Source organism: Notolepis coatsorum, assembly GCF_963971535.1.
Source record: "Notolepis coatsorum genome assembly, chromosome: 17".
NCBI lineage: Eukaryota > Metazoa > Chordata > Actinopteri > Aulopiformes > Paralepididae > Notolepis > Notolepis coatsorum.
The window spans coordinates 92,775,185-92,789,837 of NC_140181.1; the positions used below are offsets into that span (position 1 = coordinate 92,775,185).

Sequence of the window (14,653 nt, forward strand, 5' to 3'; positions counted from 1 at the left end):
CATTAAAATAAGAAAAAGAAAAATATATAAAATCAGACAGAAAATAAAATCAGACATACGCCTGCCTAAAAAGGTGGGTTTTGAGGTGGCTTTTAAAAGAAATTATGGAGTCAATGTTTTATAAAGTATATAACTTACTCCAACATGTAAGAAGGGGGCGAGACTCATGTTTGTTGGTTAACATGTGTTTCCTCCAACGTGTCAGACTCCTGGCTGCTTCGTCAAGGTGCTTTCTCACAATATATACTTACTGCAAACTACATTAATCAAGTTGTTTGTTTAGGGTCAAACTTTATTATATTCTAGATAGTTACTTTCTTGTAGGAACATCAAAATAAACACTTCTTGTTTTTTCATCACACACACATCACACACACAGAGACACATAGTTCTCAATGTCATACATTCCTAACTGGTTGATGGGTGAGTTTCACTTCTCCAACAGGACATTTCCTATAGTATAAAATACATCATGCAAAGTTTAGTCACAGCCTCAAGACCATACTGCTGCCAACCGAAGGAGCTGTCTGACCACCTGGTAAATACAATGGATCTCATATCATTTTAGTTGCTGTAATTCATTGAATTGAGCATGTCATTCATGCTGTAATTAAATTATCATGTTTGCGTTTAACATCTGCAATAATTTCTTATTTTTTTTTTAAAGAGAACTTCACTGTTGAAGGAACACAGCAACATTATGGGATGTGTGCTTACCGTCTTCTCCAGAGTAGATAATACCAATGTCCTCTCTGTGTGTTCAGCAGAAAGCTATTTGGCTGTAAATTAGCCTAGCTTAGCACAAATGAATGGAAGCAGATATGGACCACTAGCCTAGCTGTTGGGCAAAAACACCTCTCCCAGTGTCTTAAACTAGGCTAGTGGTCGAGTTTTCGCATCCATTCATTTGTGCTAAGCTAGGCTAGCTTGGAGTCGGATAGCTTTCTACTGAATGCACAGAGAGGAAGGTATCTATCTTCTTGTCACTCTGGAGAAGGCGATATAGGCAGATGCCTCATCATAAAGTTGGCGGGTTACTTTAATTGAAATAATATTTTCTTTTGGGGGGGGGGGGGGGTCCGAGAGGTATATTACCTTATGGTAATATATAACAATGCATATACGGTATATATATAATAATATTATATGATAATGTGTAATTGTTTCTTCATCTACAGGAAACTCCCAGAGAATGTTATCATTTTTAATAATAGCACTGATTCTCACCACATGCACCTGTGGAGAAAATCCTGCTATACGGCTCGTTTTCACGAACAAAGGTCTTCAGTACGGTAAGACAATATTAAATAGTGTACAGTAACTGTGTAATGGAGTACACAAACATCTAACACATCTGGCATGGTCGTCTCTGTCCCCTGTCCTCCTCTAAACCCCTTCCTGTGAATATTAATGTTAGACTGCAGAGGTCTTTGAGGTCACATACCAGTACAATGTTATTGTCATAGCAATGTACTGTAGGGCTGACCTCGACTAGTCGAATAGTCTACTAATCGATCGAAAGGAGCCGTAGTCGACTGCCAACCTCTTAGTAGAAAAAAGAAAAGTATAATATATTTTATTTATTATAATCTTTTTTATCATTCTTTCCAAAAGCAAAGAGGCCTAAAAGCGTGGCTAACGCTAATTTGCGCATATACCAGCGAGGCTAACTGCCTAAGAAAACAGGCACAGTGGCACTGAAAGAGGATTTCACCCGTCTAATGAACACACTAGACAAATATCAAGATGTATCCATCAGTGGACCAATTGCATGCTTTTGCAGAGGACAAGAAGCCTTCAGTCGACTCCTTCAGACATTAAGCACCCCCCACAGCCCGAATGGAATGATCAAAATAAATAACGAGTCGACTATCGGCAAATTTGGCCAATCAAAGTCGACTATACAAATCCTTAGTCGGGGACAGGCCTAGTAGGTTGTAGCTCACGTAAATCAAGAAGTGGAAGATTTTGGGAGATAACCATCCTAAATTATATCACATGCAGACATGAAACTGATACTTTGTCTTGTCCCATAAGTAAATGTAAAATAAGGCCAGAGTCCTAACATTTTCTTCTCTTCTCTTCTTCTCTTCACTTCTATTCTCTTTTAATTTCTTCTCTTCTCATCTTTTCTCATCTCTTCTCTTCCATTTTCTTCTCTTCTCTTTTCTCTTTTCTTCTCTTCTCTTCTTTATCTCTTCTCTTCTCTTCCATTTTCTTCTCTTCTCTTTTCGTCTCTTCTTTTCCCTCTCTCTCTCTCTTCTCATCACTTCATCTAGCTGTAGTGGGCCTACCTACTACATAATAAACATTTGTGTTGAACTACAGTCAACGCCTCCTGGTTATTAAGTATTCTTTTCTTTTTGCAATATTATCATCCACATTAAAGAAAAGAAATCATAACAAACTGTATCAAATGTAAGTTCATTAGAATGTAAGTCCAGTAGGGCGGTTAGGTGGCGTAGCGGAGATTGCGTTCGTCACCAACCCCGGAGCTGTGATTGTCACCAGCTTGGCTGGCCGTTCACACTAATACAATTGGCTGTATTAGAGGGTGGGAGAAGCTGGCGGGGTGGGTCCGGGTCGTTGTAAACAGCGACTCCTACAGTTCGGTCGGGGCGCCTGCTAAGCGCGGATAGGACCTGAGTGGGATAGTGTGATCCTTCCACACGCTACGCCCTCTCAGGGAGGATCCGCGCTGCCAGGTGAAAAGAAGCGGTTGATTGGCTGGACGTGTGTCGGAGGAAGCACGTGGTAGCCTCCACTCTCCCAGATGATCTGACTGTGGGGGGTAAGTGCGCAGCGACCAGGAAGGGGATTGGGAATTGGCATACGACTAACATTGGGATGGGAGAAAATCGGAGGAAAATGGAGGGGGAAAAAGATTAAAAAAAAAGAAAAAAAAAAAGGAATGTAAGTCCAGTAATATCCGTCTCTGGGAGATGATCTCACTGTAATGTAATAGACGCCTTGCACACAATGTTTGTGTAGTTCTCTGTCCTCCAACATGGCTGCCTGTAACATAGCAACCATTGTTTTGTACACGACAATGGAAGAGACAACGGTTGCTATGTGCAAAACAATGGTTGCTATGTGTTGATATGAGAATATATCAACAAAAACATAATAATTTGTATCTTATTCCTGGAGCTTGTAAACAAGTCACAGTGGAACATATAGTGCTTTTCCGGTGTTTTACCTACTCTACTACTTTAGAGAAATTAGGCATTGGACCCAACAGGTACATACTGGAAGAAAGAGGAACCACAGACCGGACACACCACTTACTCATGTGTTTCAACAGTGGGGAGTCAGCCAGCCAGCCAGCCAGTCAGTTGACAGAGTAAATCACTATCCAAATGGATCCATTTCAAGCACTGATTCCTTGTCTAAAATTAGATTTGGTATCCTCTGCTCTTTGATGGGTGATACCTCGTTTTGATGCTCTGATCCTATATTTACATGTCAAAATTCTCAAAATTCCCCAATAACCACTACAGGCAGGAGGGAAAGTGGTGAGCATCGCCATCTAGTGGTTGCGTTAAAAGACAATTCAAATCGCCATACATTTTGTGTAGGGATTCAACATCAGTGAGAGTTTGAACTTTCAGGAATTAGACATTTTGCAACAGTATCTAATCCAACACACGTGGATAAGATAAATATTCTAATTGGTGTATATACTTGACCACATCGTGCACAATTGTACAGCCCTGACCTATTTTATAATTACATGATATTCCATTGTGCTTCTATTTTAATTTAGTTTATATTCCATTTAATTTTATTCTACCTTTTATTTTATTCTACCGCAATTGTCTGTCCGTTAATGTCACACCAAACGACCAAATGAAATTCTACTGTAAACTACTTGGCAATAAAGACCTTTCTGATTCTGATTCTGAGAATGATATGACTGTAGAGATGCTCTGGGAATACCAATTTTAAGAGAGCACCCCCATAAAAAATAAATGTTTGAATGCTATGTACTTGTGGAAGAATAGGGCTAAAAGAGATCCAAATACAAAATAAATTCAAATTAAATATCATACCCAAACCGGTGCATTTAATTTAATTTAATTTAATTTCAAACATTTATTTAAACTTGAAAGGCAGCTGAGGTTTCCCTCATTTACAGTTATGTGGAGTTTACATAGAGATAAGCCATCACAAATACAGCATAGAAATCACACAGCATATAAAATCACAACAATAAGACAAGGGTATAGACAAAAACAAGGATAACAAATAAATTAAAACATGTACAACTTGATCGACAACTATTAGGGATCAAGGTCTTTAACTCTGCAGCAGAAGGGAGAATATCAATCTTTCGAGACCGTTTGGAGTTCATTCCACGAGCTAAAGATCCATCATAGTGAAATGCAGATTTACCCTTTTCCCAACAAACTCGTGGACCTCAAGGACCAGCCAATCACTAGAATGGATTCCATAGGCTCCAACATTCCATTCCAATACTAATGATGTGATATAAGACTGTATTGTATATCACTGTATATAGGTTAAAGTAATGTCACATCTTACCTGTGCAACTGTATAGGTTAAACGTACGTGGTTCTCAAACTTTTTACACCAAGTACCATTCAGACATTCAGACCGAACCAGTCTGTTTTTTGTGCCGTTCCTCCCAGGGAAGCGGATGGGAGCCGGATGGGCTCAGGAGAAGCTAGAGACCATGTCCTTCCCGGACATCACTGGTTCGTTCCCCATGGGCTTCCTGGGAACTGTGGACTACTCGCTGGGGGGGTAAGACTGCACTCACACCGTAATCATGTGGAGAATGTAAACTTTGACTTCCAAAGTACTTTTGGGAAAGTAATGAAAGTACAGAAACTCGTTGGGACTTGCTGCAGTTCAACTGTTTTATATTTCAGTTATATATTTCACTGAAACAAAACAGAAGTACATGTAAAGTATCTCCTAGCTGCGTGATCTGTAATACAAGAGATCTATGCTACTAAAGGTTGATTCCCCAAATGGGTCACAGGCCTGTTTCTGGCATGTACCAATGTTGCAAGAGTATTGATTGATTGATTGATTGATTGATTGATTGATTGATTGATTGATTGATTGATTGATTGATTGATTGATTGATTGATTGAATTATTGAAGTATTAGTATTATTATTAATTTTAGGTTTAGGCTCCATGGCAGTCATGAACACAGATATACAGAGAATGCCCTCTCAGAAAATGTTTACTGATTGATTGAAAACTTTATTAACGGAATGCAGAATGGGTACAATACAGTACATCTCAATACAAACAACTGCTAAGAGGATGAAGACCAGAAAAATACTTTAGTCTTGTTTACACAAGGGTCCTCCATTTTCAAATGTCCCCATGTCCCCCACTCTAATGTCCCCATGTCCCCCACTCTAATGTCCCCCACTCTAATGTCCCCATGTCCCCCACTCTAATGTCCCCATGTCCCCATCTCTAACGTCCCCACTCTAATGTCCCCATGTCCCCCACTCTAATGTCCCCATGTCCCCCACTCTAATGTCCCAATGTCCCCCACTCTAATGTCCCCATGTCCCCCACTCTAACGTCCCCACTCTAATGTCCCCATGTCCCCCACTCTAATGTCCCCATCTCTAATGTCCCCATCTCTAATGTCCCCAACTCTAATGTCCCACTCTAATGTCCCCATGTCCCCATCTCTAATGTCCCCACTCTAATGTCCCCATGTCCCCATCTCTAATGTCCCCACTCTAATGTCCCCATGGCCCCCACTCTAATGTCCCCATGTCCCCCACTCCAATGTATCCACATCCCCCACTCTAATGTCCCCATGGCCCCCACTCTAATGTCCCCCACTCTAATGTCCCCATGTCCCCACTCTAATGTCCCCATGTCCCCACTCTAATGTCCCCATGTCCCCCACTCCAATGTCTCCACATCCCCCACTCTAATGTCCCCATGTCCCCCACTCTAATGTCCCCCACTCTAATGTCCCCATGTCCCCCACTCTAATGTCCCCCACTCCAATGTCCCCACTGCCCCCACTCTAATGTCCCCCACTCTAATGTCCCCATGTCCCCCACTCTAATGTCCCCACTCTAATGTCCCCATGTCCCCCACTCTAATGTCCCCACTCCAATGTCCCCACTGCCCCCACTCTAATGTCCCCCACTCTAATGTCCCCATGTCCCCCACTCTAATGTCCCCACTCTAATGTCCCCATGTCCCCCACTATAATAATAATAATAATAATAACTTTATTTGTATAGCACTTTTCATACAGAGGTTGCAGTTCAAAGTGCTTCACAACAGTAAAAAATACAGGCATAAGCGAGCATAAAAAGATAGACGGGTAGAATCACAGTGTTTCACATTAGGATCTAGCATCCCAATAGGCTCTCCGCTTACAGTTTTCAGTAACACAAATAGTAAAAATAGTTTAAAATGATTCAGTTTAAAAATAGTCAAAAAATTATAAAATAGAACGGACATAAAAAATACAGGCATGAGCGAGCATAGCAAGATATGGCAAATCACAGTGTTTCACATTAGGAATACTCCTGTAGTTCATGAACAAATAATCAGTGTTTCACATTTGGATCTAGCAAATAATAAGAATAAAATGATTCAGTTTAAAAATAGTCATAAATAATCCTGTATGCATCGTTGTTTAGTGTGTATGTGTGTTTATTGTGTTGTGTGTGTGTGTGTGTGGTTGTACTTCAGCTACTACTACTCTACAACTACCACTCCAGGACACAGTTAACCTAGATCTACTCTACTCTACAACTACCACTCCAGGACATAGTTAACCTAGATCTACTACTACTACAGCTACTACTACTCTACAACTACCAGGACACAGTTAACCTAGATCTACAACTACAACGCTACAACTACTACTACTCTACCAGGACACAGTTAACCTAGATCTACTACTACTCTACAACTACCAGGACACAGTTAACCTAGATCTACAACTACAACGCTACAACTACTACTACTCTACTCCAGGACACAGTTAACCTAGATCTACTCTACAACTACCACTCCAGGACACAGTTAACCTAGATCTACTCTACCAGGACACAGTTAACCTAGATCTACAACTACTACTACTCTACTCCAGGACACAGTTAACCTAGATCTACTCTACAACTACCACTCCAGGACACAGTTAACCTAGATCTACTCTACCAGGACACAGTTAACCTAGATCTACAACTACAACGCTACTACAACTCGGTGTGTGTGTGTCTGTGTGTGACTGTGTGTGTGTGTGTGTGTGTGTGTGTGTGTGTGTGTATGTCGGTGTGTGTGTCTGTGTGTGTGTGTGTATGTGTGTATGTCGGTGTGTGTGTGTGTTTGTGTGTGATTGTGTGTGTGTGTGTGTGACTGTGTGTGTGTGACTGTGTGTGTGTGCGTCACAACCCGCAGTGTTTCACATTTGGATCTAGCAATAAATAAGAATAGTTTAAAGTGATTCAGTTTAAAAATAGTCATCAGTAAGAAGTAAAAAGTGCAATAACCGACACATGAGTTTGATAGGCAGTGTAAAAGAGTAGGCAGGGTAAGAATAAATACAAGTTGTGTCAGGATATCCCCCCCCCACTCTAATGTCCCCATGTCCCCCACTCTAATGTCCCCATGCCCCCCACTCTAATGTCCCCACGTCCCCCACTCTAATGTCCCCATGTGCCCCACTCTAATGTCCCCATCTCTAATGTCCCCATGCCCCCCACTCTAATGTCCCCATGCCCCCCACTCTAATGTCCCCATGTGCCCCACTCTAATGTCCCCATCTCTAATGTCCCCATGCCCCCCACTCTAATGTCCCCATGTCCCCCACTCTAATGTCCCCATGTCCCCCACTCTAATGTCCCCATGTCCCCCACTCGAATGTCCCCATGTCCCCCACTCTAATGCCCCCACTCTAATATCCCCATGTCCCCCACTCTAATGTCCCCATGCCCCCCACTCTAATGTCCCCATGTGCCCCACTCTAATGTCCCCATGTCCCCCACTCTAATGTCCCCATGTCCCCCACTCTAATGTCCCCATGCCCCCCACTCTAATGTCCCCATGTGCCCCACTCTAATGTCCCCATGTCCCCCACTCTAATGTCCCCATGTCCCCCACTCTAATGTCCCCATGCCCCCCACTCTAATGTCCCCATGTGCCCCACTCTAATGTCCCCATGTCCCCCACTCTAATGTCCCCATGTCCCCATCTCTAATGTCCCCACTCTAATGTCCCCATGTCCCCATCTCTAATGTCCCCATGGCCCCCACTCTAATGTCCCCATGTCCCCCACTCGAATGTCCCCACATCCCCCACTCTAATGTCCCCATGTCCCCCACTCTAATGTCCCCATGTCCCCCACTCTAATGTCCCCACATCCCCCACTCTAATGTCCCCATGTCCCCCACTCTAATGTCCCCACATCCCCCACTCTAATGTCCCCATGTCCCCCACTCTAATGTCCCCATGTCCCGCACTCTAATGTCCCCACATCCCCCACTCTAATGTCCCCATGTCCCCCACTCTAATGTCCCCATGTCCCCCACTCTAATGTCCCCATGTCCCCCACTCTAATGTCCCCACATCCCCCACTCTAATGTCCCCATGTCCCCCACTCTAATGTCCCCACATCCCCCACTCTAATGTCCCCACGTCCCCCACTCTAATGTCCCCACATCCCCCACTCTAATGTCCCCATGTCCCGCACTCTAATGTCCCCACATCCCCCACTCTAATGTCCCCATGTCCCCCACTCTAATGTCCCCATGTCCCCCACTCTAATGTCCCCATGTCCCCCACTCTAATGTCCCCATGTCCCCCACTCTAATGTCCCCACATCCCCCACTCTAATGTCCCCATGTCCCCCACTCTAATGTCCCCATGTCCCCCACTCTAATGTCCCCATGTCCCCCACTCTAATGTCCCCACATCCCCCACTCTAATGTCCCCACATCCCCCACTCTAATGTCCCCACATCCCCCACTCTAATGTCCCCATGTCCCGCACTCTAATGTCCCCACATCCCCCACTCTAATGTCCCCATGTCCCCCACTCTAATGTCCCCATGTCCCCCACTCTAATGTCCCCACATCCCCCACTCTAATGTCCCCACATCCCCCACTCTAATGTCCCCACATCCCCCACTCTAATGTCCCCACTATTTTTTTTTTCATTTCAACCTTTATTTAAAATCGTAAGCATCTGAGGTTTCCCTCATTTACAGAAACGACGATTGTACAGTACATAATAAAAACAATATTCACAGACATTTAAACACCAGAGTAAAACAAATTAAAAACGTTTAAAAATAATTTTAAAATATCAACTAAAACAGTTACAGGTCTGAAATCATACATTTAAACATTCCAAGGGAAGGGAGAACCTCCAATTTTAGCGTGAGTTGAAGGACATTCCATGAGTTAGAGGCATCAAAGGAAAAGGCTGACTTCCCTCGATCAGAACAAATCTGAGGAACCCTAAGAACCATCCAGTCATTCGATCGAGTTGAATAGGTTCCAATATTCCAATTTAACAGCGAGGAGATATAAACAGGTTGTTTACCAATAAGGGCTTTAAAAATAAATAAATACCAGTGTTTGTTGCGCCTTTCTGCAAGAGAAGGCCAACCCACCCTATCATACAGGACACAATGGTGAGTATCATATCTGTCACCAGTTATAAATCTGAGAGCTGAGTGATATGCAGAATCCAGAGGTTTAAGAGTTGATGCCGCAGCATGCCTATAAATTACATCACCATAGTCCAAAACTGATAAGAAGACTGATTCCACAATTCTTTTTCTACTAAATAGAGGAAAATTGGATCTGTAATTGGATCTATAATGTCCCCACATCCCACACTCTAATGTCCCCACTATAATGTCCCCATGTCCCCCACTCTAATGTCCCCACATCCCCCACTCTAATGTCCCCACTATAATGTCCCCATGTCCCCCACTCTAATGTCCCCAATATATAATGTCCCCATGTCCCCCACTCTAATGTCCCCACTATAATGTCCCCACATCCCCCACTCTAATGTCCCCACTATAATGTCCCCACATCCCCCACTCTAATGTCCCTACTATAATGTCCCCACATCCCACACTCTAATGTCCCCACTATAATGTCCCCACATCCCCCACTCTAATGTCCCCACTATAATGTCCCATGTCCCCCACTCTAATGTCCCCACATCCCCCACTCTAATGTCCCCACTATAATGTCCCCACATCCCACACTCTAATGTCCCCACTATAATGTCCCATGTCCCCCACTCTAATGTCCCCACATCCCCCACTCCAATGTCCCCAATATATAATGTCCCCATGTCCCCCACTCTAATGTCCCCATGTGCCCCACTCTAATTGTACCCCCCCCCACTCTAATGTCCCCATGCCCCCCACTCTAATTGTACCCCCCTTCCCAGTATTTTGGCTTGCATGACACCCTGCAATATAGTATACTATAGTAAACCCACACTACACCATCTCTTCACACTCTCCAGCATTGCGGTGAGCCAGTGTGACTTTCCAGAGCCAGACGTCGAGTTCTACAAGGACACAGGACTCAAGGCTTCCCTCTCAGGCCTCAGCGTGGCAGTGAAAGGCTGGTGGGGGGCAGACTTTGGAGATATGTAAGTTGAAAGACTCCCTGCAAGTAATTTCCTTGTCCCTGTGTGATTGATGGCTTCACTCTTTTTCAAGCCAGACTGATCTTTTTTTCCCCTCCAATCTGAACAAGATTAAATAATGATACAAAATAAAATAATTAACAAAAAACATCATTGGATCCAAAAACTATGCAATACACCAACTAACAATGTATATACTCTACAAAGAAGAACGCATTTGAGGAACTGATATGTTCGCTGACATCGAGGGTCGTGTTGTTTCTAAAATAGCTGATCTAGGGTCAGTCACATAAGGAATTGTTTCCTCGTTATAGTTCATCCTGAGTGTCCTCTTCAATGACTATGACTAGGACTCTGACCTCAGGTCAGTACCCTGCTATGCACCACATTCTCTCCAAGTACAATTTAAAATTGTGTGATGATAGTTCTACAAAAGTGCATTTCAAGAATAAGGAAAAGAGAGCAAAACAGAAATAGTCACACTCTTCTCTTAATTTTATAATATTATTGTGTGACTGTTTTCCTCTTATTAAAGATAATAAGAGGTGATGTGAATCCTGGTGTTTAGAGGTGCAGACGTTTGACTGGAAAGTGCTGGTTTGAATCCTTGTACCACCAGGGAAAATCTGGGGCCCTCACTCAACAATCGTCAGGGTGCCCATGAGCAAGGCACTTTCTGCTCCTGTGGAACTGCTCAGTGGCCAATGATAGAAGACAGTGGTCGCACTGGGCAGCAACGTGTGTGTGTGTGTGTGTGTGTGTGTGTGTGTGTGTGTGTGTGTGTGTGTGTGTGTGTGTGTGTGTGTGTGTGTGTGTGTGTGTGTGTGTGTGTGTGTGTGTGTGTGTGTGTGTGTGTGTGTGTGTGTGTGTGTGTGTGTGTGTGTGTGTGTGTGTGTGTGCGTGCGTGCCTGCGCGCGCGAGTGTGTGTGTGTGTGTGCGCGCGCGCGCGCTCAGTGGATAAATAATATAATAGTAATAATAATAATACTCTTTATTTGTATAGCACCTTTCATACAGAAACTGCAGCTCAAAGTGCTTCACAACAGAAAAAAGACAGGCATAAAATGAGCACATAAAGTGCAGACATATAAAATCACAGTTTTTCACATTAGGATCTAATATCCCAACAGGCCACCTTGTTTATGGTTTGATTCTGTTTTAAATAGACAATAATAAAAAGAGTAAGATAAAATAGACAGAGTAAAATAGTGCAATAGTGCAGTGCAATACAATTGTAGAATAGAATAGATTAAAAAATATATATATTTTACAGTGCAATAAAATAGTTCTGGATTACTGTTCAATAGTTTTGACCTTCTCTGTTTGGTATCCACAGTTTAAAACTTGACAGTCTTCCCTCCTGTTTTATACCCACTTTGACCCCTTTAACCTCCCACCCAGGGCAAACCTCCCTCTCAGGGCGCAGTTCTAGGCCTGGGTCCTATACAGTTTTAAAGCCTGACAGTCTCTTGTTTGATACCCACACAGTTTAATACCAGGCAGTTTTTAACCTGTAATAAAAAGCAATAGACAGAGTAAAATAATGCAGTGCAATAAAATAGTAGAATAGAATAGATAGTAAAATTATGCAATAGAATGGACAGAGTAAAATAGTGCTACAGTACAATCAACAGCGGAGTGTATTAGAAGGCTATGGTGAAGAGGTAAGTTTTTAGCTTATTTTTTTAAATATTAAGAGATCTAGCTTCCCTAATGTCCATAGGTAGTGTGTTCCATAACTTTGGTGCATAGTTTGCAAAGGCTGCATCCCCGATTTTCCTTAGACTGTGGCTTGGAACCTTCAATAGACCAGTAGTAGTAAATAAATAGTAAATAGTCCAATAGTCAGCACTTCACCAGTACACAATGCTATGGCTGTAACAATCTCAACTCAAATCTCTCACAAAATGATATCTGAAATATTGGAGGGAATATTTGAAAATTTTGGTTTTGGTTTGATATCACATTCTACATGCGGCCCAATGTGTTACACTTCAATTTGATAATGAAGCATGTGATTTTGCATATATGCAAGCAGTTTCTCAATATCAATAATGAAAAATCTATATCACCATATCACCCTGCTTTAATGCAGCCCCATAATCTCTGCATCTACGGGTATTTGCAGACATGATGGTGGAACATTCGACCTGGCGGTGTTTAACGTGGCCGTAACCTCTGTGGTCGCGCTGGGAAGGTCCAGTGATGGACACCTGTCTGTCTCCAGTGTCAGCTGCACTGCTGATGTTGGAAGCGCAAGCATGGACTTCCATGGAGGGACCAGGTGAGAGAGAGAGAGAGAGAGAGAGAGAGAGAGAGAATCAGAATGGTCTTTATTGCCAAGTAAGTTTGCACATACAAGGAATTTGTTTTGGTTGTTTGGTGCAACATTAACAATTATGGTAGAAGAATTGAATAAAATGGAATATATAAACTCAATACAATGTAATAGAATATAGGACAGGGCTGTACAGTTGTGCAGGATGCAGTAGACTGCAGTGGTTCTCAACTGGTCTAGCCTCGGGACCCAACATTTTCCTTAGTCATTATGTCGCAACCCAAATTTTTTTTACCACTGATTTATTTCAAGTTTTTTAGCAGTAATACACAATCTTTCATGCACTGTTAAAAACATGAAATAAACACAAAAAAGTGCAATAAAAGTGCAGCTAGGGCTAAAAACCCAATGAAATAAAATAATAATAAATAATATTATGCTGCTTCTCTTAGCAGACTTCTTACAGTAGCTTAACATAACAGACCTACGTTTGGGGAACTAATGGGATAACTGGGGATGCAACAAAAGTGCAACTAGGGCTAAAAACCCAAAGAAATAAAATTATAATAATAATAAATAATATATGCTTCTTAGCAGACTTCTTAGCTTAACATCCCAGGGAACTAATGGGATAACTGGGGATGTTGTTTGCTCCTGACAAGAGTCTCAAAGTCTGGGGTGATAATAATAATAATAATAATAATAATAATAATAATAATAATAATAATAATAATAATAATAATAATAATAATAATAATAATAATAATAATAATAATAATAATAATAATAATAATAATAATAATAATAATAATGTGGGAAGTTGAAGGAAGAGGCGATACAATAATGCGCGTGACAGGTCCTTCAGTGACTTCCTACTTTATTCATTCACAGAATCAACACCGTACACACACCTCCACTCCCCTATATCTCCTCCCCTGTGACGCGTCAACTCTGGCGTGAGAGACTCCCTTAATGTGACACCACACAGGCCCCCCCCGAACACCCAGAGTAGACATACCCTGCAACCCCAACCTATACCAAAAAAAACCCCAAAGTACTCAGCCCCTCGTAGGAGGCCTGACTACCCGACCATAACGACTGCGCTTAACAGTCAGGGGGGAAGGGGGAAGGGCACGAGCCGGCGGCCGTCTGCGCCGGCGGCGAGGCTGGACTGGGGGAGAGTCCGGGGCTGCTGCCGGGGTAGAGGCAGACACGGGCCGCAAAATTGCGGCAGGAGTGGGGTTGGGTGGACGGCCGTGCCGTCGGGGCTGAGCCAGCTCCACCGGCCCGTCCGGGGCCACGTGTGCAGGCTTGAAACGGTCCACCGATATCCGCTCCTGAAGACCCCCTCTGTCCACCATAAAGCTCTTGGGTCCCGCTTCCAGGACCCGGAAGGGCCCATCGTACGGAGCCTGGAGTGGAGATCGGTGGGCATCGCGGCGGATGAACACGTACGGGGCTGACATCAAGTCCTTGGGGATGTAGGACAGGGGAAAACAGTGATGTGCGGGCACGGGAGCGAAAGTGCTGGCGGCGTCTCGGATGGCCAAGCGATGAGTCGCAGCTGACCAGGGGGCTGTGGCACCTGGGAGGAACTCCCCAGGGACTCTCAGCGGCTGACCCAACACGAGCTCAGCCGAAGATGACTGCAGATCCTCCTTTGGGGCCGAGCGCAGGCCTAGCATGACCCACGGCAAACGGTCAACCCAATTACTGTCCGTAAGAGCCGCCCAGAGAG

The 14,653-nt window shown here is 43.4% G+C and overlaps 1 protein-coding gene across 1 annotated transcript in view; it reads left to right on the forward strand.

Annotated features, from left to right (window-relative positions):
* Positions 1-503: 503 nt before the first annotated feature.
* The window catches only part of LOC311244449 (bactericidal permeability-increasing protein-like), a 30,815-nt gene continuing 16,665 nt past the window's right edge, over positions 504-14,653 (forward strand). The window contains exons 1-5 of the mRNA XM_084333963.1: positions 504-538; positions 1,179-1,292; positions 4,653-4,767; positions 10,512-10,640; positions 12,766-12,921. Coding sequence (XP_084190089.1) covers positions 1,193-1,292; positions 4,653-4,767; positions 10,512-10,640; positions 12,766-12,921 — 500 coding nt within the window. The 5' untranslated portion in view covers positions 504-538; positions 1,179-1,192. The remainder of the gene's footprint in view (positions 539-1,178; positions 1,293-4,652; positions 4,768-10,511; positions 10,641-12,765; positions 12,922-14,653) is intronic.